The following is a 25,196-nucleotide window of genomic DNA, read 5'->3' on the forward strand; positions in this document are numbered from 1 at the left end:
CTTCCCTCACCAGGGTAACTGCTCTTCTGGGTGCTCATGAAAGAGGCGTGTCCCTCACTCTCTATCCTTGGGCTCCTGCCCACTCCAAAGCACATCAGAGGTGCCACCTGCAAGCCCAGGTTTGCCAAACCCATGACAGTTCACCAAGTTTGAAAGCTTCTCAAGAATGCGATGGATTCCGGGGCATCTTCCCCTGAGAAGCAGGATAAGGAGAATTTAGTGGGTAAGTTCTTTTCTTCCTCTCTTGCAAGGCGGAACAGAGCTCTAGTGCAAGCATCAGATGCCTTTACTGGAATTGACTCTGGTTTCATTTCGAGCCCCCAAATTTTGGGTTATAGTAATTACTTGTTCTGGTTTTATCTGCTTTCTAGGAGTAGTCTATAACTTGCTCTTTGCCATATTTTAAAATAAAAATGGTTGCTTATCTTTGCTGTTCTTTTTCGATATTTTAACTTCTTACTCAGAGCTAAAAACAACCCTTTTTAAAGACATAAAATGAAACACACCATAAATCTACACATTAAAAAAAACATATGGTATTATTTTCAAACCTTTTAAGATTTTGATAAGTTCTAAAGTGTAAAAACAATGTACTGTCTCAAATAAATTAGAAATATCACTTAGCCTTTTGTAATTGTTCGTTTTTAAATTTTATTTTATTGTAAAGATGCTGTACAGAGGGGTTACAGTTACATAAGTAAGGTAATGAGTTTATTGTTGAACATTGTTACCCCTTCATTTGTTTTTCTCCTACTATCCCTTCCCTCCCGCATGTCTCCCACTCCCCCCCCCCAAGAAATTGTAAAGTTCATTTCCAACATAGTGTCTTATGAGTATCTTTGTTGCAATGGATCATCCTGTGTCCTTGTTTCAGCATTTTGTTATTCCCCTTCTCCTCCCCAAATTAGATAAATGTATATACAAGATGCAGGGTACCAAAATCAAATACAGTGACAACAGGGGATATGCCATAGGGGGAAGAACATACAAAAGAAACAAAAAATAATCACATAGTATATTAAAAATAACAACAACAAAGAAAAACTTCTTGTGTTCATTTCTTGGGGTTCATTTCATTTAGCATTTTATATGGTCATATGTATATAGTTGGGTTTTGTGTGTGTGTGTGTGTGTGTGTGTGTGTGTGTGTATTGCCAATCCTGGGGCTTGAACTCGGGGCCTGAGCGCTGTCCCTGAGCCTCTCTGTGTTCAAGGCTAGCACTGTACCACTTGAGCCACAGCACCACTTCTGGCTTTTTCTGTTTATGTGGTACTGAGGAATCAAACACAGTGCTTCATGCATGCTAGGCAAGCACTCTACCACTAAGCCATGTTCCCAGCCCTGTACATAGCTTTGGAGCTTTTCTGCTCATCTAATAAAATTATCCTAGACATATACTAATTATTCTTTGCATTCCTTTTTGTCCTTCCTTTTTTCCCCCCTCCCTTCCTTCCTTTCTTTTCTTCTTTCTTTCTTTGTGTGTGTGTGTGTGTGTGTGTGTGTGTGTGTGTGATTATCAGGGCTAGGGTTTAACCGAGGCCCTCATCTCCTACTTGGCTCTTTCTCTCAAGGCTAGCACTCTACTTCTTGAGCCACAGTTCTACTTCAGAATCTTTCAGAGTTGTCTGTCCAAGCTGACTTTGAACATAGATTCTCAGACCTCGGCTCATGAGTAGCTAGGATTACAGGTGTTAGTCACCAGTTCCTGTCCCCATACAGTTTTTCCTGCTCCAAAACACACAGAACAGTTTTTACTGGATATATTTTTAATTTTAAAGGTACTTCTTAAAATCACAAATGTATCTAAAGTTAAGAAAACTAAGATTTATAAAGCTATTAAAAAATGAAGGAAACTCAGAATGACCATGTTTTGATTACTCAGAAACAATTATTACTCATATTTTGATTTTCATCCACATTTCTCTTTCTATATATTCATTTGTACTAATTGAGATCCTACTGGCCAAATAGTTTCAAGCTCTATTACTTTTTTTTTTCTTCTTCTTTTTTTTTTGGCGGTCGTGGGGCTTGAATTCTGAGCCTGGGCATTCAGCTCAAGGCAAGTGCTCTACTACTTGAGCCACAGTGCCACTTCCAGTTCTCTAGTGGATTTTGGAGATAAATGTCTCATGGACTTTCTTGCCCAGGCTGGCTTTGAACCTCGATCCTCAGATCTCAGCCTCTTGCGTAGCTAGGATTACAGGCATGAACCACCAGCACGTAGCGAGCTCTACTACTTTTTGTTCCTCTTAGAATCAGTTCATAATGGTCTTCTCATGCATGCTTTTATACACTTTTTAAAAAAATGTTGCATATTTCAGTTTTAAGTATGTAAATCACAGTTCACTTAATTATTCCTCCATTGTACTGCAAGGTGGGTTTTGTTTTTATTTTTGTGTTTTTGTTTCAAGCACTGAAATAAATGATGCTGTCTGGTGATTGTGTAGGTGTAACTCTCCTGGACAAAGTATCTGCACTTGTCTTTGACAGTGCTGTTATTTCAGACAAAGGAGGTGGGAAGCCAAGGGACCATGGGACAAAGAATGATGCAAGGACACACATCTCTTTATTTTCTTCTCATAATGATGTTGTGGGGGTGAGCGGACAGTAGACAAGAGAAAAACGCAAGGGCATATGAGTTCCTGGTTAATTGAGTCTCCTGAGAGAAAACAATCTCTTCTGATGGATCATTATTTACAGAACAGAATGTTCAAACAGGTCTGTGCGTCTGTTTCTGTTGATCTGCATCATCCTGATTCGTAAAAGAGATAGAAGTGTAGCTAACATTCATTTAATTTGTTTGGCATCTGCTGTGGATCAGGATGTCAAGACACAAACACTAAGTATCTGTGTTCAAAGGGCTTTACAAAAATGTCAGGGAAGACAGAGAACTATAAACAAGCTGGGCCCTGGTTGTTCACACCTATAATCCCAGCTAATTCAAGAGGCTGAGATCTGAAGATTGCAATTCAAAATCAGCACAGGCAGAGAAGTCCATCAGACACTTATCTATAGTTTAACAACAAAAAGCCAAAAGTGGAGCTGTGGTTCAAATGATAGAGTAGAATGCCTTGAGCAAAAATGCCGAGTTCAAGCCCTAATGCTGGCAGAAAATAAATTAAAATGCAACAAAAGACTCTTAGGAGATGTCAGAGTATTGTACTCATACACCTATCATAGATGATAAGGCCCTTGTTCCTATCTAAATTATCAGGATTTTTTTCTTTTACATGTTTGGGACAGTCTTGCTATATAGTCCAGGCTGACCTCAAACTTGGAATCCTGTCTCAGCCTCCCATGTACCACCATATCTGAATTAGCAATTCTGCATGGAAGAGTTGGCATTACTGGTTTCTTTAAGAGCCTAAAAGTTATCTGGAAGAGCTTACAATGCCAATGGCCAAATTATATTTGCAGGCTAAAAACAATGTCATGGGATTTAAAGATTTTATTATATAAAATAGAAAATTTTGTTCTTGCACATACAGAAGAGCCACTATCCTATAAAGATTTAGAACAAGCCAATGAAAATGTTGCTAAGTCTAGGCCAAATGCTAAAGGGAGAGTGGAGGAAGACTAAGCAACATGGGTAGATACTCAGCAATTAGATACTGGGGATGGTCACACAATATTGCAAACATACTAACATCCACTGAGATTGTTTTAACCCACTTAAATACTTTGCTCTAGGATGATGCTCTACAACTGGAGCCACAGCCTCACTGTGGGCTTTTTGGTAGTTCATTGGAGATAAGAGTGTCACAAACTTGCCTTTCTAGCCTGGCCTTCACCACAATCCTTAGATCTCAGCCTCTTGAGTAGCTAGACTTACAATTGTGATGCACAAGCACCTGGCAAAAAATCAATTCTTTATGAAACAAACCCTACTCAGTAAAATAAAATAAAATGCATAATTGTCAGAAGATGGTACTGAACAAAGTTAAGCAAACAAGCAAGAGTTTATTCATAGCTATAAAGGAGAAATACCAGAACTAACTGTGGACCAACTTCACTCAACAAAGGTTGGTAGGGATGGTAAAGGGTGGTGGAGAGAGTAGAAAACTTCCTCGAGAACCTTAAGGGTTGGTCATTGGCCGTGTGTGTGTGTGTGTGTGTATGCGTATCCGCACGCACACGTGCGTGTACATGCATCCACCTGCGTCCACACACTCATACATATTTTACAGATATACTGCTCATATAGGTATGACAGAAGACAGCTGATAGCTTAGGGAAAGTTCCCCACCCAAGCCAGGCTCCCATCTCCTTTGATGATTTCACTCCTAAGACAGCTGCTAGGTCCTGGTTTAGTTTCAGGAAGTGAAATCAGGAAAAGGATTTTCTAAATATGCAGAAACATGCTCTAAGAAAAGGCTGGTTAGGGAACTTGGAGTGAGGAAGAGGTACATTCAGGCTCTCAAATTGTCTTGGTCAAAGCTCGCCTCTAGAAAAACTCTGGACAGTTCCCAAGTGGCTTAGAGGATCTCATCCGATAGGAGTAACTCCTTTAACTATTTTACTCTATCTATACGTGTGTGAACATATATACTTTTTTTCCTTATACTAGGTGTTGAAAATTAGGACCTTATCCTGACTACTCAAGTGTTCTACTACTGCTTGAGCCAAATCCTCAACCCTTTTGTTTTTAGTTTAGTTTTGCAATCCCCCCCCCGCCCCTCACCCCCCAGCTAGACTCTTGTGATGACTTTTCTAGAACCACTTTCAGAATATAATTCTCTTTCCTCTGCCTCTTGAGTAGCTAGAACCATAAGCATGAGCCGCGATGCCCACATTGTTTCTGACATTGGGTCTCACTAACTTTTTCTCCAGGCTGGCTTTGAGTTGTGATCCTCCTGCCTTCACCTCCCGAGTAGCCAGAATTACAGGCATGTGCTAACATGCCTAGCCCACGTATGTTATTGTATTTAATCTTGACAACTAGCTGTTGTTGTCATTGTGGTTGTGCTACCGCAGAGGAAAAGACATAAGCTGGTGGAACGGCTTGCAAGATGTCATGGCTTTGAAGTGGAGGTGTCTGGGTCAGAAAATGTGGCCGACTGACCCAGGGCTGAACTTCTTTTCCTCCCTGATCTTCACATCTATCTGCCCATGGGCTGTACTGCTGAAAGTTTCCTACCCTCTTCTTTCTGAGAATATAGAGCAAACACTAAACTATTTGAGACTAGCCTGATTTTAAATACTCTGATAGTTATTTGAATTACCTATTGAAGTATGATATAGTGCAGTATTGGAAGTCTGAATGGGCAAATGGAAAAATCCAGGTCATGCATGCATGCATTAATGCACACATGTACACACCAAATACATTCATATGCATATATGTATTTGTACATATACGTATATGCACATATGTACATACATACATGTATGCATGTGACTGTGAACCAAATCCTGTATCAACCCACCCAGAATATTGACCCATTATCTTTCATGAACAGCCCAGAAAGCCTGTCTGTTGTCTAATTCAGATTAGGCTTCAATGACAATCCAGGAATGCAGGCAAACAATTTCTGTAAGAATAAGACCTACATTAATTAATTGCCAATAGCCACCCTAATTTCTGTCCCTACTTCCAACTTAGGACAAATCAGAGAATTTCAGATATGTCTCTAACCAATCTGAAAGGAGAGTCCCCTTCTCAGCAGTCTGCTTACAGCTTCCCCTCACCCACCAGGGCACACCTGAACCACTTCTGTTTCCCCCACACCTCTGGCTGCCTTCCCATCTCTGAGAGTGAAGGGGTGGATTTCTGCTAGAGTGGGCACTGAAAATAGTCTTTGTCTTTCTCATTCAGGTGGTCTAGGTTTATTTCTCAGGCTCGGTATGTATAAGTCTATGTAATCAACCTGCAGACACATACATCCTACATGCCAACAGGCTCTACCATGTCCTTCCCAGTTAACTCCCCAATCAGCAAGAGCTTCACTTCCCAGAGATGGCTACTTCTTTCTCTTCAAATATAGTAGTTCACTCTTCTTGAATAAATCATGACATATAACAAACGTTATAAATGGAGTCAAAAATGTATGCAAAACTCGTGTCTGCCTTATTTAACCAGTATTGTACTATAAAATTCATCTTTATTTTGTATATAAGCGATAGTTTTATATTTTTTTCTTACTGGATAATATTCCCTTGTACAAATGTATCACAGCTTATGTATCTATTCTCCTGTTCATGGATTTCAGTGGCCATTTTAGTAAATGTTCTCAAACATGCTTTTCATTGTCATTGGCCCTCATTCCTCTGGGGTAGTAGCAGTGACTATGAGTAAGGTATGTTTCAGTTTAGTATATGCTTCCAAATAGTATTGCAGGTAATTGTATCAATTTCTTTCCTTCCTTTTCCTTCCCATCTTTCCTTCTTTTCTTCCTTTTCTTTTCTTTCTCTGTCTCTTTCTCTTCCCTCCTTTCCTTCTATCTTTCCTTTCTTTCTCTCTTTCCTCTCTTCCCTCCCTGCCCCCCCCCCCCCGCCTCTTTCTTGCTTGCTTACTTTCCCAGTACTGAGGCTGGAACTGAGGGTCTGAGCTTTTCAAAGTTGGCTCTCTACCACTTGAGCCACAGCTCTACTTCCAGCTTTTTTTTGTCAGTTAACTGGAGACAAGAGTCTCACTAAATTGAACTGCATTCTTCAGATCTCAGCCTCCATAGTAGCTAGGATTACAGCTGTGAGCCACCAGCACCTGTCTGTGGTTTTGAATCCATTGACTAGATGTGATCCAGGTTTGATTTTTACCCCCTCTCATCAGCTCAATAAAGGCAGAAGCCTTATGTAGATTGACATGAGGGCAGTGTGGGAATTTCTGAAGGTCTTTTGTGACACTATCCCAGCATTTACTATCAGTCAGATGTGTAATCCCCAAATCCAGCACCTGGCTTTAGCTGTTGGAGCAAGCTCGGGAGAAAGGCCTCTTGAAGGGATTAGGTTCTTTAGAAATATGAAACCAGTGCTATGCGGTCTTCTGCTGGACTCTGAGAGCCCTTCAGGCTGAGCTCGGCCTGCAGGGGGAAGGGAAGCTGGGAAAGTGGCTTATGGGGTCTTGCTTTACCAAGAAGCTAAATGATACCCCCAGTGCTCTCAGCAGCAGTGGTTTTGGCAGTTGCAGTGCTCAGGTGCAACTCTTGGAAGATGTATGTGAGACTCTTTCTTTTTGTGCTAGTCCTGGGGCTTGAACTCAGGCCCTGGGTGCTGTGGCTGAGGTTGTTTGTTTGTTTGTTTGTTTTTCCCCTCAAGTCTAGCACTCTACCACTTGAGTCACACAACTCCACTCCCAGCTTTTTGATGGTTAATTGGAGATAAGAGTCTCGTTGGACTTTCCTGCTATGGCTGGCTTCAAACCTCAATTCTTAGTTCTTAGCCTCCTGAGTAATGAGGATTACAGGTGTATGAGTAATCAGTACCTGGCTATGTTAGATTATTATGTCCAATCAACTAGTAAAAGCCAGAAATGGAGCTGTGGAGTATTGGACTATGAGAAAAAGTCTTCTATCAAACTGAAGTGCTTTTGTTTTAAGTATTAATATTTCTTTCATTCTGATATTTCCTAAAATTATTTGCTCCACATTACAATACTCTGAGGCCTGGGCAATTTCTGCTAATGCGATGGTAAATGGTCCTAGAGGTTTGATTTTTTTATTTTTTATTTTTGTTTTTGTCAGTCATGGGGCTTGAACTCTGGGCCTGGGTGCTGTCCCTCAGCTCTTCAACTCAAGGCGAGCGCTCTACCACTTGAGCTACAGCGCCACTTCCGCTAGAGGTTTTATATGTTTAGATTTTCTTTGTTCTCCTTGCTCTTCCTTCCGTCTGTCTGTCTGTCTGTCATCTGTCTGTCTCTCCCTCTGTCAACCTTCACCCCTGTGGCTGCCAGGCCTGTGTGGCAGACACAGGCATAAGCTTCCCAGCCATCTGGGTAAATTTCTTTGTCTTGTAAATGTACTAGGAGCAGTTCAACTTCTCTCTCTCTCTCTCTCTCTCTCTCTCTCTCTCTCTCTCTGTCTCTCTCTTGAATTTGGTAGTGCTGCCTCCATTCCTGCTTGGAACAGCCTGGCAGGTGGGTCCCCCAATAAAGCCAGAGCCTATATGGGTTGCTGGCCTCTCATGTCTTACACTGGGTAGCTGGGATTGCAGGCATGAGCTACCGCTGCCAGGCTACAAGACAATATTTATTAAGCCAAAATGTCACTGATACCCTAATGTATGGTTCACAAAAAGTCATTGAATAGAATGAGCCAATTCCAACAAAGTCGTGTCACACATCAAAGTTGCCAAGTCCATGGCAACTTTCCTATCCATCTGTAAAACATTAATGATAATAGTAATACAGTCTTACTAAGATAGATATTACCGCACGAGTCAGGGACCATATAAAAGTAGTCTCACTTACTCTTCATGAAACCTTCCAAGGTCAATAGCTTCTATAGCTCTAGCCAATGAGGAAATGCAGACCAGACAAGTTTAGTGGGGATTTGTATAAGGCCCTAAGGCTGAAGGGTGAGAGAGCGCACATGGAAATTCCTACCTAAGGTCTCTTCCAACTGGTTTTCCCCAACCCCCACTGAGGATAACCATACATACCTTCCTACCTTAGAGGTTATTTTGAGTTTCATCTGAAAAGTCCATGGAGCCCATGGTTCTGGTGTGATGGATGGATCTCATTCTATGAAGCTTGGGTTTCTTTGCTTTGAGAATAATAAACTACATCAACTCTATAGACATATAGGTTCATTACTAAGAGACATTACTTAGAAGGGAGGAGTCAATTTAAATTTCTGAAAGCCTAAAAAAATGTGCACCTGCGAGTGTATATGTGTGTGTGCTCAAGTGTACATAGATGTTAATGTGTGCATGGATGGTCGCTGCTTTCTAACATGTGGAGGTAGTTAAGTTTCCTCTTCAGTCACATCAGGCTTGGCCAGCTCTAAACAGTGTCCTGTGCAGGCAAATGGATTTTCCTTTCCTCCCTCTCTCCATCTCTCCTTCTCTCCCTTTTTCCCTCTCTCCCTCTCTTTCTCCCTCCCTTTCTGCCTTCCTGCCTTCCTCCTCCCTCCTCCCTTCCCACCATCCCTCCATCCCTCTCTTTCCCTCTCTTCCTCTCTTTCTCACTCTCTCTCTCTCTCTCTGTCGCTCTCTTTCTATTGTTTGTGCTGGTCCTAGGGCTTGAACTCAGGGTCCAAGTGCTTTCCTGAGCTCTTGTGCTCAAGACTAGCACTCTACTATTTGAACCACAGTGCTACTTGAACCACAGCACTACTTCCCCGTGATTTCAGTAGTAAATTGGAGATAAGAGTCTTGTGGATTTTTCACACCTGGGCTGTTTCAAAACATGAAACAGATCTCAGCCTCCTAAGTAGCTAGGATTAAAGGCATGAGCCACCTGTGTGCAGCTGCATGGATTTTCTAAGAGTCACATGGATTACTGGTTTGTTTCTTTTTTACTTCCTAGGAATCAACAAAAACCAGCTTGGCGTGTGTGGCTGGATTCTGTTTTTGCTTTCTTTGCTGTTAGTGATCATTACCTTTCCCATCTCCATATGGATGTGCGTGAAGGTAATTCCCCGGGGGAAATAAAATGGGGCTCTCCATATGAGCTGATAAGCCATTAAGACTAAAATGTTCTCCCTTAATCTCTTAGATCATTAAGGAATATGAACGGGCTGTTGTATTCCGACTGGGGCGCATCCAAGCTGGTAAAGCCAAGGGACCAGGTAAGGTACTGTGTATAACCCTGTTACACACCATGGGTACCTGTTACTAGACCACTACTGATAGTCTTCCTAGAGGCATCTATTGGGAGTCAAAAACACAGGAAGCTGGAGCTCTCACCTTTCTGTGCAGTTGAAGATACTGCCCTGTTTTCTCTATTATGTCAGTGGGTGAACATAACAAGGCAGTCTCATTGCTGGATGTCACTTGCCACCACTGCCACTGAGAATACAGCAAGAGAATGAAGGGACCGAGCAAATTGTCAAGGCACAACATTAAGTTATCTGTGGAGGCTATTCAAGGAGTTGGTTAAGCTCCATGCCAGTGGCTCACGCCTATGATCCTTGCTACTCAGGAGGCTGAGTTCTGATGATCACAGTTCAAAGCCAGTCCAGGCAAAAAATGTCTGTGAGACCCTTACTCTCCATTTAGTAGCAAAGAACAGGAAGTAGAGATGTGGCTCAAATGATAGAGTACCAGTCTCAAGCAAAAACAACAACAACAAAAAAGCTGTTTGGGATTGTGATTTTGTGGTAGAGTGCTTGTCTAGCATGCATGAAGCCCTGGGTTCAATTCCTCAGTACCACATAAACAGAAAAAAACTGGAAGTGGTACTGTGGCTCAAGTGGTAGAGTGCTACCTTTGAGCAAAAGAAGCTCAGGGACAGTGTACAGGCCCTAAGTTCAAGCACCAGGACTGGCAAAGAAAAAAAAAAGCTAAGGGACAGCACCCATTTCCTGAATTCAAGCCTCAGTACTGTTACAAAACAAACAAAAGGAGCTGGTTTTTAATTCTCACTCTTCAGAAGGAGCTAGTAAACAAGCAAAATGTAGTTTCTTCTCCTGGCAAGTAGATTGATAGACAGAACTGCAAGCCATTGCACAACTCCTTTTGTTAATTCCTTAGTTTTGAAAAGAATCTGAAACCAATGTTAAGTTTGATGATTGACCTAGAACAATCTTTATGAATGGAATAAAGATGAGCTTCTAACACCTACTGTAACATTTCTTTCCATCTGTACAGCAAGGGATGGAAAAAAGTATTTCAAACTATTCATGAGGCAAAAATCTTTTAAGGGGCATGGGGTGAGAATAGAGGTATCAGGTGGTAAACTTTAGAAAAAAAGATGATGTAATACAACCTCTCTTAGTTGAAGCATAAGAAATTCCTCATGTGTGTTTTGATTAAAAAATGACAATTCTATATTCTGTTTGTTTCTAATTATTATAAAAAGCACCCCCATCTAAGCAATGGAAAATGAAGAAAGGTTTATTTTGACACATAGTTAAGAAGTTTCAGTCTCTGTTTAGCTGACTTCATTGCTTTGGATCTAAAGTAAGGCAGAGCATGAAAGTAGAGAGGGCATGATGTAACAGAGCTCCTCATCCCATGGAAGCTAGAAAAACAGAGAGAGAGAGAGACAGAGAGAGAGAGAGAGAGAGAGAGAGAGAGAGGGAAAGGGAGAGGAAGGAGGAGGAGGAGGAGGAGGAAGAGGAGGAGGATGGAGGAGGAAGAAGGAGAAAGTAGAAAGGAGGAGGAAGAGTCAGGAACAAACTCTATTTTTCCTGGGCATACTCCAGTCATTCACTTTCTTGAACTAGGCCTTCCCTCCTAATAATGTCTTCATATTGTAAGTTCATCAAGGGATTAATCCTTTAATTATATGAGAGTCCTCATGATCCAATTACTTCCCCAAAGACCCACCTTTGAAAACTGTCATATGCAGAACCAAGTCTCCAATACAGGGGCCTTTGGGGGATACCTGATATTCAAACCATAACACATATGGTTAAGTCTAGTACTCTTGAAAGCATCTTAGGAAGAAGGCCCATGAAAAACAATGTTCAGTAGATGTATTTCCCTGGTAATGCTTGCTTTCTGTCTCTTCCTAATGTTTGTTTTAGCAAAATTATTCTCTCTTCTACTGCACTGTAAGATTTCTGGGAACTCAGCTGTCTTTATGCATGTGACATTCTGTGTACTTTTTATGTGGTCAGGAACCACAATAGACATGATTTAATGTGATAGACATCTGATAGGTGAATACATAGCAGATATTTACAAAATAGAAGCTGGATCATTTCACATAGTATAATCTGGACAGTTTCAAAAGTATTGTCTTGACCATTTCAGATAGGATAATTTCTTAAAATTTTCTTGGCAGGACTCTGCTTTAAACTAATGAGCACACATTTGTTTTACTGTTGCTCCACTGGAGCTACACCTCCAGCTCTGCAGTGTAAAAAAAAAAGTAATATAATTTTATTGTTATTATAAAGGTGTTGTACGGGAGGGTTACGATCCCATAGGTCAGATAATGAGGACAATCCTTCTTGAACAATGGCACCCCTTCCTTCGCTTTCTCCCTGTTTCTCCCTTCCATCCCTGCCCATAAGTTGCATAGTTCCTGTTTTTCATAGTGTCTATTGAATACCACGAATGTGTTTCTGTGCCCCCATTTTGGCCTTCCTAAAAAGACAAAAAAACATCAAACAACAGTAACAATAACAACAACACATATTTTCATTTCCTGGAAGATATTTTGATAAATACTATTTTAGATGTTCAGGAAAATTATACTTTTGAGTTCCTCCCCTAAGAGTATCCTCCTTTAGTCTGATAGTTGGTGTGTGAATGTCTACAGCCCTGTATAAATGACCATGTCCAGTTTTTTTGTTAGATCTAGCTTCCACATAGGAGGGAAAACACTTACAGTTTGTCTCTCTGCTGGCTCTTCTTTTTACTGATTATTTTGGATAGAGTCTAGTGAATTTTGCTTCCTGGGCTGGCTGTGAAGTATATTCCTCTAGATCTCTGCCATCTAAATAGCTAACTAGGATTACAGATATAAGCCATCAGCATTCAGCAAATAGTATAATCTTACATGTCTAATGTCATGCAAAACCTGAGAAAAAGAAGGCAGGGATTCTTTATTGTAGATGTTCTTACCAGTTTGTCAAGACAAATGTCAGACACATCCAACAAAGGATAATAACACAAAGAGATCCCCTCCCAGTCACATTTGATCTGGTGGCACTAAGATTATAAGTTAAAATAAAACTGGCTCTGAGAGAAGCAGAAAAACCATTATAACCTGGGAGACTCTGGGGGAAAAATGTACATCTTTTAACTGAATTTTCCCAGAAGATTTCACTAGTCAATGCCCAGGATGACAAACCTCGTCATACGTCTCTCCAGGGGTGAGGAGTTACCTCAGACTCACAGGCGGAAGGGAAATCAGCCACATTGCCAACGGAAAACCACTTTTGCAAATTCTTTTTTGGGGGGGGGTGCAGTGCTATAACAGGGGCTTGACCTCAGGGTCTGGGCGTTATGGCTTAGCTTTTTTGCTCAAGGCTGATGCTTTGCCACTTGATCCCTCCTCTACTTCTGATTTTTTTTTTTGCTGCTTATTGGGACTAAGAGTCTTGGCTGGCTTTGAACTATGATCCTCAAATCTCAGCCTCCTAAGTAGCTGGGATTACAGACATGAGCCAATAGCGTCTGGTGCACATTATTCCTCTTATTTATTTTTGTCGTGGGGCTTTAACTCTGGGCTTGGGTGCTGTCCCTGAGCTCTTGCACTCAAGACAAGTGCTCTACCACTTGAGCCACAGTGCCACTTCTGGTTTTCTGGTGGTTCATTGGAGATAAGAATCTCATAGACTTTCCTGCCTACACTGGCTTTGAACCATGATCCTCAGATCTCAGCCTCCTGAGAAGCTAGGCTTAAAGGTGTGAGCCACTGGTGCCTGGCAACAAATTATTCTTTAATTATGAAGAGCTGCCATTTGTGGAACAGTTAAGATGTATTTTTCAATGTGTATCACTATATTTTAGTAACATGTTGGATCATTTTAACATGTTAATCTTTACTTCTACTGTGTATATGTGTGTATGTGTGTATGTGTGTGTGTGTGTGTGTGTGTGTGTGTATGTGTATCTACACACACACACATATGCAAACAAAGCTCTGGAAAATTAGGTGAATGTTTCCTGGTCACAAGGCTAGACAATGACAGGGCTAGGATTTAACTCTTGCTAGGTTTCAGGACTATGAACATAATAAATATGACATGGCAGCACAAATGGAAGTAAAAATTGGAACACAAAGTTACTACCACAACTGAAAAAGGTTTAGACCCCTGTCTCCCCCAAATACTTCAGTGATAGTCTCTATCTAAGCTTTTCACCAGCCCTTCACATATGTTTAAACTAAAAACTTGTTTTTACTGTTGAGAGCAAATACAGAACAAAGACAAAACTTCCCTGAGAAATAGAAATGGATTAGTGGCCTTCTCTTGCTGACATGCCTGGTGGTTCTAGTCCTTTTAACTCTTTCAGTAAAGGAATAAAAGTATTTCTGGGTAATTCTGAAGATTTACAGAGTCCTCAAAGGAGTTCTGTTGTGCTTTTTCTTCCCTGGCCAATTCCAATATTTCACAACCCAGAGACAGTAAGTTTTTCTGGCTGAGTAACACCACTTAACTCAAGCCAGATCTTTTTCTTTTCTTTTCTTTTTTAGACAGGATCTTGCTATATGGCTTCAAACTCTTTAATTCTTGTTCTTTAGCCTCCTGAGTGCTGGGACTATAGGCAGGAGGTGTTAGTTCTGTAATGCATTGATTTCAGGAAATCTGAGATCCTGGACATATTTTATCCACTTTTCTGTCAGCCTCAATAAAGATGCTACAAATGTTAGCAGTCACTGCCAATTCATGTCTAACAGTCTGTCATCTGAATGTTTTAAATAAGTACCTTTATTAAAAATCCAATTACTCAACTATGCCAAACAAACACACAGATTGAAGGAGATTATGTAAAAATGAAATTTAAACATTAAAAGTTATGTGGGGTGTCAGTGGCTCAAACATGTGATCCTAGCTACTCAGGAGGTTGAGAGCAGAGGGGTGTGATTTGAAGTCAGCCTGGGCCAAATGATGTTTGCTAAATTCTGTCTCTGAAATATCCAGCAAAAAGCAGAGCTGGCAGCACGACTCAGGTGGTAGAGCACCAGTTATGAGTAAGCAAACCCACTGAGATCTCAAGTCCCTGAGTTCAAGCATCCAAAGCAGCAAAAGAAATAAATAAGTCAAGAATCTTTAGCTCCTAAACAAAAGGCATTGATTTCTAAGTAATTATTTTTCTTCAGTGACTAATAGGAGGAAATCATTTTCCTGTGCTCATTTGAAGATTATTTGTGAAGCATAAATGGTCCATGTAAATGAAGTAACATACAGCCAGGAGGGTTTGTTGTAATTAGTTTCAAAAAGTAAAACTCTAGATCAATTTTCTTTTCCTTTTTTTAAAACACTAGGTTTGATCCTGGTCCTGCCTTGCATAGATGTATTTGTCAAAGTTGATCTCCGAACAGTTACCTGCAACATTCCTCCACAAGAGGTAAAAGAGTAAAGATGTGTTACTAGAAGAGAAATATTACAATGTCTTTAAACTACATGCCAGAGGATGAAATGAATCTCCCTTGAGTTACCCCAGGTCGCTCCAAATCTACTAGGCTTTGTTTTACCAAATGAGGATGAAGCCAAGGGCATAGGCTGAAATTCTAGAAGATATGGGATGAGCAAAGTGGGAAAAGAGATGGGCTAGAGAAAGACAGGACAAACAGGTGCTTAGAAGAGACAAGTCACTGTAGGAAGGAACTGAGTTGATCTTGACAGTGAACTGTGGGATATTCTGATACTCTCCCATCTCCTTCTCAAAGGACATTTTAGAAGCACCTACATGCCTCACTTTTGCTTTTGACTTTACTATTCTTTCTTTTTTAATTCTTGGAACACTGTATGAAAGCACCAGCCCAGAAAACCACACGAACATATAGTCACATACAGCAAAAGCCTGCTGGCAGGCATGCTCTCTCAAGATAGAGAGTAGCAGCCTCTCCTTATGCAGGGGAGGTGGTTAGATAGTGATAGAGAAGCTAAAGGCAGGACAGGGAGACTGAAAGCAGCAAGTCTTGAAGCTGAACACTAGACATAGCATGTGGCTGGGGCAGAATCTCCTGACTGTGGCAGCAGCATTTTGCTGGCACAGTTGGGGCTAGAGATAGTGCAGTTTGGGCGGGGGGGGGAGGGGGGGGGGGGGGGTGGGGGGGTGGACAATTGTGGCCAGGCCTGAGCTGGTCACCTGATTTGGGGGAAAGGATAGAGGACCTAAGATGGAGGCTGTCAAAGCCAAAATAGAGATGGATATGCAAACACTGTGAATGAATGATCAAACAATAATTGAGCACCAGGTTTGATGAATGGTATTACTATAATCATACATAACCAAAGTGATCTAGAAAGAAAGAAAATGAGAGTAGGACCTAAAAGGGGAGAGAACAAAGGTAATGAGACAAAGTGAGTCAAGCTGGAGGCTGGTGGCTCACGCCTGTAATCCTAGCTGCTCAGGAGGCTGAGATCTGAGGAGAGAGATTCAAAGCTAGAGCCTGAGAAGAAAAGCCCGTGAGACTCTTATTTTTCAATTAACCACTAAAAAGTTGGAAGTAACTCTAGTAGTAGAGGGACACCCTTTAGCAAACATGCCAAATAGGAGCACAAGTCCCTGAGTTTGTCAGAACTCTGTCCAGTTCACAGGAGCCCTGAGAAGTCTCAGCAAATTAGACAAGGGATTTTCTAGATCTATCATGGGTATTTCTAAGTTCTGCTCCAGTGATTTACCCAGAAATGTCTTCGTCACTCCCCAAACCATATCACATTATTGGGAACAAATGATGCTGGTTCTCTGTAAAGCAAAATCCATCTGGCTTTACTTGACCACGGAACCTGGTCTCTGATACCATCTGTGTTTCATAAGAAGCATCACTCATCAAGTCTGATCACTGAAAACCAAGTGGAACCCAGGTATCGGGAAAATTAGTGTCCCATCAGAGTTCTACTATTACATTCTAAGTGGGAAGTGTCTGTTCTCACCCTATCCCATCAAGGACTTCTGTTTGTGTGATGTAAAACTTCGCCAAGATGAGGTTATGAAGTTTGCAGTCATCAAATCAGTTCAGGAGTCTTGTGTTGTCCAGTAAGATGACATTGCACTCAAGCCAGGACAGAGTTCTGGTACCTGCTGGTGTGAGCTGTCACCAGTACTCTCCATCTGTGGAGAGGGTTCCTTTGATGATTGTTGTAAATGTCATCCACTGATGATTTCACCTTGTTGTTCCTCCACAGATCCTCACCAGAGACTCCGTGACTACACAGGTGGATGGAGTCGTCTATTACAGAATCTACAGTGCTGTCTCCGCTGTGGCTAATGTCCATGATGTCCACCAAGCCACATTTCTGCTGGCACAGACCACTCTGAGAAATGTCTTAGGGACACAGACCTTGTCTCAGATCTTAGCTGGGCGGGAAGAGATTGCCCACAGCATCCAGGTAAGAACCAAGGATGGCATTTTTTTTATTCACTCAGTTCAATGATCTTGCAGTTCTAAGCACTCATCCACATACATACATACACACACAGATACACACAGCAGTTCTAGAGAAGTGAACTTAAAGTTAAAGTGAACTTAAAGTTAGTTAAAGTGAACTTAAAGATAGTTAAAGACTTAACTATCTGCATGGGAAAAGAGAACTCTTAGGAATTAGGCCCTTTATTCTTTATTAATTCCAAATTAAGAATCAACCAACTAAACTTAGCCTTTTCTAAAGAGGTTAGAATTCAGATTTAGTTTATTTGGAGTGAAAAATTTAGAAGAGTCATTTAAGACAGCAAGAAACGACATGTCTGGACAATTTTTCTATCATACTACCAATATCAATCATATGAAAAATAATGGTAATCATCAAGGATGTAGCAGTTATGAACTCAGCGCTTGTACATCCTAGTTTATAAATCACTTTTTTGTATTTTCTTTTAATTATATTTTTATTCTCTTGAAGTAGTTGTACAAAGGAGTTACCATTGAACAAAGCAGCTTATGAATACAATGCATCTAGATTGATGTTAACAATACAGTTTTATAATATCTTAAATCATTTACAATTTGATTCTGATCCTGCAGTCTATGAGATGGGTCATTAGTGCTCTGTTGAATAGTCCCTTAGGTAGTTCAAAGGTACTAAGATTTTATGAGTAAGGTTAACACTGGGAGGCTGGCAATTCAGATGTTTCAGGTATCTCTAGCTCCTGGGGTCCTATAAAAATGATAAACAGGAAAATGTTTAATTGCCCTTTGGAAGTAGAGTTCTCTGCCCTGTTCCTAGGAGGAGTTGCCCTCTGATCTCATTATTTCCTGAGGTATCCTTGTCCTTCTTTCTCCAGGATAACCAGAAAGATATCTTCCATGGTACATCTGTGTATATAATATATATACAAATATATATATACACATATATATATGTGTACTTGTCAAAAGAAAAAAATGTATGTATATTTTACAAAGGATAAGAATATCTTTGATGTTAGGTGGCTTTAAAATGCTCTAAAATATATTCTAGAAATATCTTACACACATATTTGTATATTTGGTGTGTGTATATATAGCATATAATACATATGTACATACATACTTTTTTTCTACTTGTTTAAAACTAGTCCTAGGGCAGATGGCTGAAGAGAGGAAGACAATATAATACATCAAGAAGTACCAATAATAATATTCATCAAATCACTGCTAGGCCTGGATAGATGTTTTATATGTATTATCTTCTAATCTTAGGGCAATCTTGAGAAGGAATCTTTCACAGATGAGAATCAGAGAGGTTATTAAGAAGTTGGCTCAGTCGTTTACATGTGCAATATCAGAACCAGGACTGTCTGAGACGCTTGCACCACCATCTGGTGGATATCAGTGACAAGCAAGCAGCAAGCAGCCACTCAAATCCATGTAGTTACTAGGGGATGATTGTAGGGTGGCCCTTTTGGTAGAACACCAACAGACCTGTAAAAATTTGTCCCTGAAACCCTCATGGGATTAATTTTAATTCCAAAAAGTGAACAAGAGGTTCAGAAAAGGATTTGCTTTCCCCTAGACACTCACATCTGACCACTTTTCTTCTGATCAATGTCCTTTCTTTGAATTTGGGAACAGACCTTACTTGATGATGCCACCGAACTCTGGGGAATCCGAGTGGCCCGAGTAGAAATCAAAGATGTCCGGATTCCTGTACAGCTGCAGAGATCCATGGCGGCTGAGGCTGAAGCCACCCGGGAGGCCAGAGCCAGGGTAAGCCTGCCCAGAGCTCACGGGGAGGGAGAGCTGCTTGCTGTTGGAGCAGAGGAGTGTAGGCCTTGAATGGAAGATCAGGTACTGCTACAATAGTTTCATGAGCTGGGATGTATAGCTCAGTGGTAAAGCTCTTGCCTACCAAGTGCAGTATCTTGGGTTCTGTCCCCAGTATCAAAAAAAGAAAGGACAAAAAAAAAAGGAGTTTCTTGTTACAGTTATTTTGCTTATAATTTCCCATGGATTAAAGTTGAGAGGTAACATACCACTCAGGAGTCTGAAAACTAAGGATTGTGGTTCAAAGCCAGGCCAGGCAGTAAAGCCCTGTGAAACACATCTCCAATTAACTACCAAAACTGGAGCTGGGGCTCAAGTGGTAGAGTGCTAGCCTTGAGCACAAAAGCTCAGGGACAGAGCCCAGGCTCTGAGTTCAAGCCCCAGGACCAGCACACACACACACATACACACACACACACACAAGTAATTGGTACCAGGTCAAGAGTATGATTGGCATGTGTGAAGCCCAACACTGGCTATATAGCAAGAGTCTCCTAGAGAATTGAACACTGCAGATACAGTGGGGCAGGGTCTTGAATAGGTCCAGGTACCAATATTTTTAGGATATAACCAACTTGGTGCCAATCTTTCGAGCATCATTGTTTGAATATATTAAGTATTACTGATTTCAAAGGAAATAACTAAATACTCAGATTAACATTACAAAACTTAAGCCCAGTGTCCTTCCTCCCTCCCTCTGTCCCTTCATCCCTCCCTCCCCCCGCATCTTTCTTTTTTGGGGGTTTGAACTCTTTTTTGGGGTTTGAACTTAGGGCCTGGGCACTGTCCCTGAGCTGCTTTTGCTCAAGGCTAGCATTCTACCAGTTTAGCCACAGAGTCACTTCTGGCTTTTTCTGTTTATATGGTACTGAGGAATCAAACCCAGGGCTTCATGCATGTAAGGCAAGCATTCTACTACTAAGCCATATTATCAGCCCCCAGATGTTCTTAAATCAATCACCTTCAGACTTGGATAGAGTCCCAGAAGTATCAGAAACCAATCAAAAGTAGAAAACTCCATGTACCTTCTTTGGAATCCTACTTAAGGTATGATGAAGGTCTCATTTGCTCTTCTTCCTCATTCATTATCTGGTTTATCTGCTGACTTCCTGTAGTTCCCAAGGAGAGATCTGGTTACCAGGGCTCATATGGACAGTGAGCCCCAGCTGAATTGTTCTTTGAGAAAAAAATGGGGAGTAAGTAACTAAAAGAATCCCAATAATAGTCATCAGGCTAGTACCTCATGTAATCTAGAGGTGAGAGACTAATTCAATAATATCATGAAATAAATGTATTTTGTGGTAAGTAAAAATGGCAAAAAGGCCAGTTGGAGCCCTTGAACTTTAGACTTTTCTAGAAATTAGTGCAGCAGTTAGTAAGACTGGAAAGAGTTTCAAGATCATTGCTGGAGTGGATGGCCAAGTCTCCTTTTGTCAAAGATGGTGCTTTTATTTATGTGTGTAAATAGAACTCAGGAATATATAGCTTGCAAAATACCTCTCTCAATATTGCATAATCTTGCTATCTGTGACCAGACTGTGTGTGTGTGTGTGTGTGCGCGCACATGCGCGTGCGTGCGCACATGCGTGCCTGTCCTAGGGCTTGAACTCAGGGCCTGGGTGCTATCCCTAAGCTCAAGGCTAATGCTCTACCACTTGAGTCATAGCTCCACTTCTGACTCACAAACTTTCCTGACTGGCATGGCTCTGAACCAGGATATTCAGATCTCAACCTGCTGAGTAGCTAGGATGACAGGTATGAGCCAATTGTGCCTGGCTCCACCACAGGATGTGAGACTCTAATTTTAACCAAGGAAAGAAGAAATCCGTGCAGACAAGTGAGAACTGGCAGGAGAAACGCCAGCATGGTCCCAGCAAAAGATCATCCTAGTCATAACTGCCAACTATTCTTCCTTTCATTTTAGGTCCTTGCAGCAGAGGGAGAAATGAATGCTTCTAAATCTCTGAAGTCAGCCTCCATGGTGCTGGCAGAATCCCCCATAGCTCTGCAGCTGCGTTACCTACAGACCTTAACCACTGTGGCCACAGAGAAGAATTCCACCATCGTGTTTCCTCTGCCCATGAACATACTGGAGGGCATAGGTGGTGTCAGCTATGATAGCAACAAGATAGTCAGTAAAAACAAGGTCTGAGGTTTTTCCCTCTATCCAGACCATTGCTTAGCGAGGTCTTTGTACTCAATGGAGAAGCCAGCAGTTAGTAGTGTGAACATGCCAGCACTATTCCAGCCACTGTAACTCCAACAACTGCAATAGCGTTAACAGAGAAAAGCAAGGATAGAGAATATAATAGGGTCAAAATTACAAAAGTGAGGACTGTGTACTATTATTTTAAAGACATAATCAACATTGCAATAGGCAATTAGTAAAGGACTTGGCTCTTGATTTTTAGCAAGAACTTTCTCACAGTGGGGGAGAGAAACATGGGGTGACTAAGATTTCAGAATACCTTTTTTTAGTTGTTTTGAGGAAATATTCTAGATACTTCTTAAAGTGGAATGGGTCTCATATTTATTCCATATTGCTTTACAATTCCACAGTAATTACTTGATACAGCTCCTGTAGAAGATTGGATAGCTCTGTTGTTATAGCTCACAACAGAACCTCTCAATGCTGACCATGGTGGGTGATGTGTAAGATAAAACAGCAGCTGAGGCATCACATGGAGTGGGGAGGGGGAGAGGACTGCCCTCAGCTCAGGACAGGGGAGGGCCAGGATCTACTAAGGCACAAAGTTTCAGTAATTTCTGTGCTTTCAAGTGAGAATACTTACAAAGGCTCCATTCCTGAAGCCATAGGAGTCATCCTGTGAATTTCATGCTTTTACTCTCTTATTCCCTAGAGTCTCTGATAGTTAAGGATTGTTTTTCCCCTCTATCCACTCCCAACTAATTTGTTACAAATAAAGGAGTATTAGAATATGAATGTATTTTATATTATTATGTTTAACTACATTTTATTATATTATTATTTTAACTATATTTTTATTATCTTTAAGAAGTTGTACAAAGGAGTTGAACAAAGCAGCTCATGAATACAAAGCATCTTGATCAACATCACCTCTTTCCGCAATGAATGTATTTAAAAAAAAAATCGCTTTGTTGGGGGTTTATTTGGTGGCCAAAGTACTGATTTTTTTTTTTAAAGGATCAGCTTTGAGAATTAGGCTAAACTTCCTTTACAGCTAGTATTTTGAATTGCTCTGCATTACTCTGAATTCTTTCATTTACATAGATAACCAAGAAATATCCTTCAAGATGAGAATGTCATGCCAAAATATGAAGTGATTTGTGTAAGTTCCCATAACCAATGAAGGTTGGATTAGAACTAAACAAACAAAAACCAAACAAAACCCACAAAAAGCAGCTCTGACTGCCACCTCGTTCCTTGCTCTTGCTCTTACACGTCACTAAGTTTGACTGGGAGAAGGGGGTAGGTGGGAGGAGGGGAAGCCTTTTTGCTTTCACCACCAAACTCTGAGGACTGCACAGGTGGGCACACAGGTCCCCTGACTCCTCACTCCTTTCCACACTCCCTCATAACCTCGCCACCCTCGTATTCCACATCTCTGCCACGACACCACCCTGTTCTCTTCTTGCACACACACACACGCCATCAATGCATTTCATGAATGAATGCAAAATGGGGAATATACACTAACTCTGGGTTTGCAACCTATTTTATTTCCACGAAATGATATGATTTGAGGGCAATCTACAGCTCATGTTGGATTTTTTTACTAACTCATTCTTTTTTTTTTTTTTTGTGGGTCATAGGGCTTGAACTCTGGGCTTGCGCGCTGTCCCTGCACTCTTCAGCTCAAGGCGAGCGCCCTACCGCTTGAGTCATAGTTCCACTCCCAGTTTTGTAGTGGTTTATTGGAGATGAGTCTCATGGACTTTCTGGCCCAGGCTATCTTTGAACTATGATGCTCAGCTCTCAGCCTCTTGAGTAGCTAGGATTACAGGCGTGAGCCACTGGGGCCAGGCTTACTAACTCATTCTTAACCCAGTGATAATCATACTTTCTCTTTATGGACTGAGAACATTAGTTGCATTGTAACAGGACTCGACAACTTCAGTCATGGGGAGACACCTAAGCTAGATCACTACATGAGCTATAGTTGGAGACTGTAAAGCTATGTCAACTAGACATGTGACTGGTGACTTTACATTGTAAGGACAATGGCACAAACTTAACACAGGCCAGGGCACTTCAGGCCCTGGGAGCTACCTGAAAGGATGCCCTGCATATACAAGGCATTTTGCTGGTCCTTCTTTAAAAAATTACCTTTATTCCAGATATGGACAGTGAGTCCTTTTTTGGCTTCTGAGATTCACATTCAAAATGCACATAATTTTGCTGGCAACTTTCCAAATGGGGGTAAACATTCTTTCCCTCACTGACTCATTTCAAATGTCCAACCTTTTCTCCACATCACCACTGTCCAAAAATACAGAGGAAAAACACTAACAAAAACAGTGCATAGCCTGTTTCCATTCTTTGGGATTGTGATTGGAGGTCTAAGAACTGTATTAAAAATCTGTGGGCTTGTGGAAGATACAGTTTGACAACTCCTCAGGAGATTCAAATTGTCCCATTCCCCCCCCCACTTATTTAAACTTTAGCATATATTACAATAGGTTATTTATTATATTACTAAAAGCTGACACCAGATCTTTGGAAAGTAAATTCGCATAGGGACCAAGGGGTATAGAACAGTCAGGGAAGTTCAGAGTTTTGATGTGGCTGTCAAAGGTGATATTCAGAGCAGTCACCTCCACCCATCTCTAGAATAAGGTTCAGGTATTTCCCCCTAAAGAGAGAGAGGAACAGGCCAAAAGGAGAGGCAGTAGGCAATCTCTCTTGGAGAGAGAAATATTTAGTCTACTTATAATGCAGCCGTAGAACTCAAAAACATTACATCAATCATTAGGTCGGTGCAGATAACCTGTGTCAAGTGATTTTCCATTCTGACTTAGGGTTGGCCCAGACTAGAGTATCAATGCAGGGCCTGAAGTTTCCACTTCTCCAAGACATGTTCTTGTTGCTGGACCTGGAGGTGATGCTAATTCTACTTTGGTCCATTAGGAATCCTAGGATGAAAGACACCAATAGGTGGTTTATAAAAAAGCACAATTTGGGAAGTAAAGGTATATCTCAGGTGGTAGAGCACCAACCTTGGATGAAAAAGCCAAGCAGGAGCTGTGATCCTCTTGACAATGAAAGAAACTTGCTAGCAGATTATGGAAGAAAAATTTACTCTAGGAGCCATGATTAGTATTTCAAATAGTTAAAAATCCTTTCGACTCCATTGAATATTTGAACCTTTTCTTCTTTGCTTTATAATGAGAACCTATTAAGGAAACTGAAAAATGGAAAAAGGAAAATCAAAAGGTTTTCAATGTTTGTTGTCCTCAAACTCTTTCATTCTAGATTTCTTCTAACCATCTTTTGTCATGCTGTGCCCTGAGCCTGGTTTCAGTCAGAACTCGGTACTTCCTTTTTCTTCTTTTACCCTTTCTGACTCCACAGCTAGTTGATATGAGAGAAGAGGCAAAAATTGTTGAAATTTGATCTTTACCACTCTAGTTGCAGGTGTTCCTAAATGTTGTGGTGTCTTGTCCATTTTCTGTTGCTAGAAGACAGTATCCAAAGCTGGGTACTTTATAATGAAAAGAGGTTTAGCTCACAGTTTGGAAGACTGGAATTCCGTGATTGGATGGTGACAAATATTATGTCTCTGGTGAGGACCTTCTGGCTACATGAATATATAATGGTCGGAATAACATAGAAGAGTACACAAGGCAGGGGTGTGCAGAAGAGATACCAAGGGAATGTGTCATGCTTGCTTATTACAACCCACTTTGGAGAACACTAATCTATTCCTGCAAGACCTGTGACTCTTCACTGACACCAGTTTTACCTTTCAGAGATGGAGTTCCAATGACCTAAACTCCTTCCAGTAGGTCCTCACTACTTCTCAACATCACTACACTGGGGATGATGACTTTCTGGGGTGCCAACCACATCCGAGCCATATCTGGAGATGTCCTAATAGGTCTTCTATCTAATTCTAACTTCTGTCTTCTAACTCTATCCTCAAACAGATTCAAAGTGCTTACAATGCTAAGGGTGCAGGCAGAAATTGGGTTGGGATTAAGGAGCAGAGCTGGAAGCACAGTAGAAGAAAAGCCTCTCTTTCCTTTTTC

At 41.1% G+C, this 25,196-nt stretch overlaps 1 protein-coding gene across 1 annotated transcript; it reads left to right on the plus strand.

Annotated features, from left to right (window-relative positions):
- The first annotated feature begins 76 nt into the window (after positions 1 to 76).
- Stoml3 (stomatin (EPB72)-like 3) lies at positions 77 to 21,227 on the plus strand. Its single transcript, XM_013031473.1, has 7 exons — positions 77 to 223; positions 9,465 to 9,568; positions 9,654 to 9,726; positions 15,042 to 15,124; positions 16,909 to 17,112; positions 18,774 to 18,908; positions 20,890 to 21,227. Exons 1-7 carry the CDS (start codon positions 172 to 174, stop codon positions 21,115 to 21,117), a joined length of 879 nt encoding a protein of 292 aa, XP_012886927.1. The 5' UTR covers positions 77 to 171; the 3' UTR covers positions 21,118 to 21,227.
- The last annotated feature ends 3,969 nt before the right edge of the window (positions 21,228 to 25,196 follow it).

The sequence above is a fragment of the Dipodomys ordii genome, unplaced genomic scaffold (genome assembly GCF_000151885.1).
Source record: "Dipodomys ordii isolate 6190 unplaced genomic scaffold, Dord_2.0 Scaffold140, whole genome shotgun sequence".
Taxonomy (NCBI): Eukaryota; Metazoa; Chordata; class Mammalia; order Rodentia; family Heteromyidae; genus Dipodomys; species Dipodomys ordii.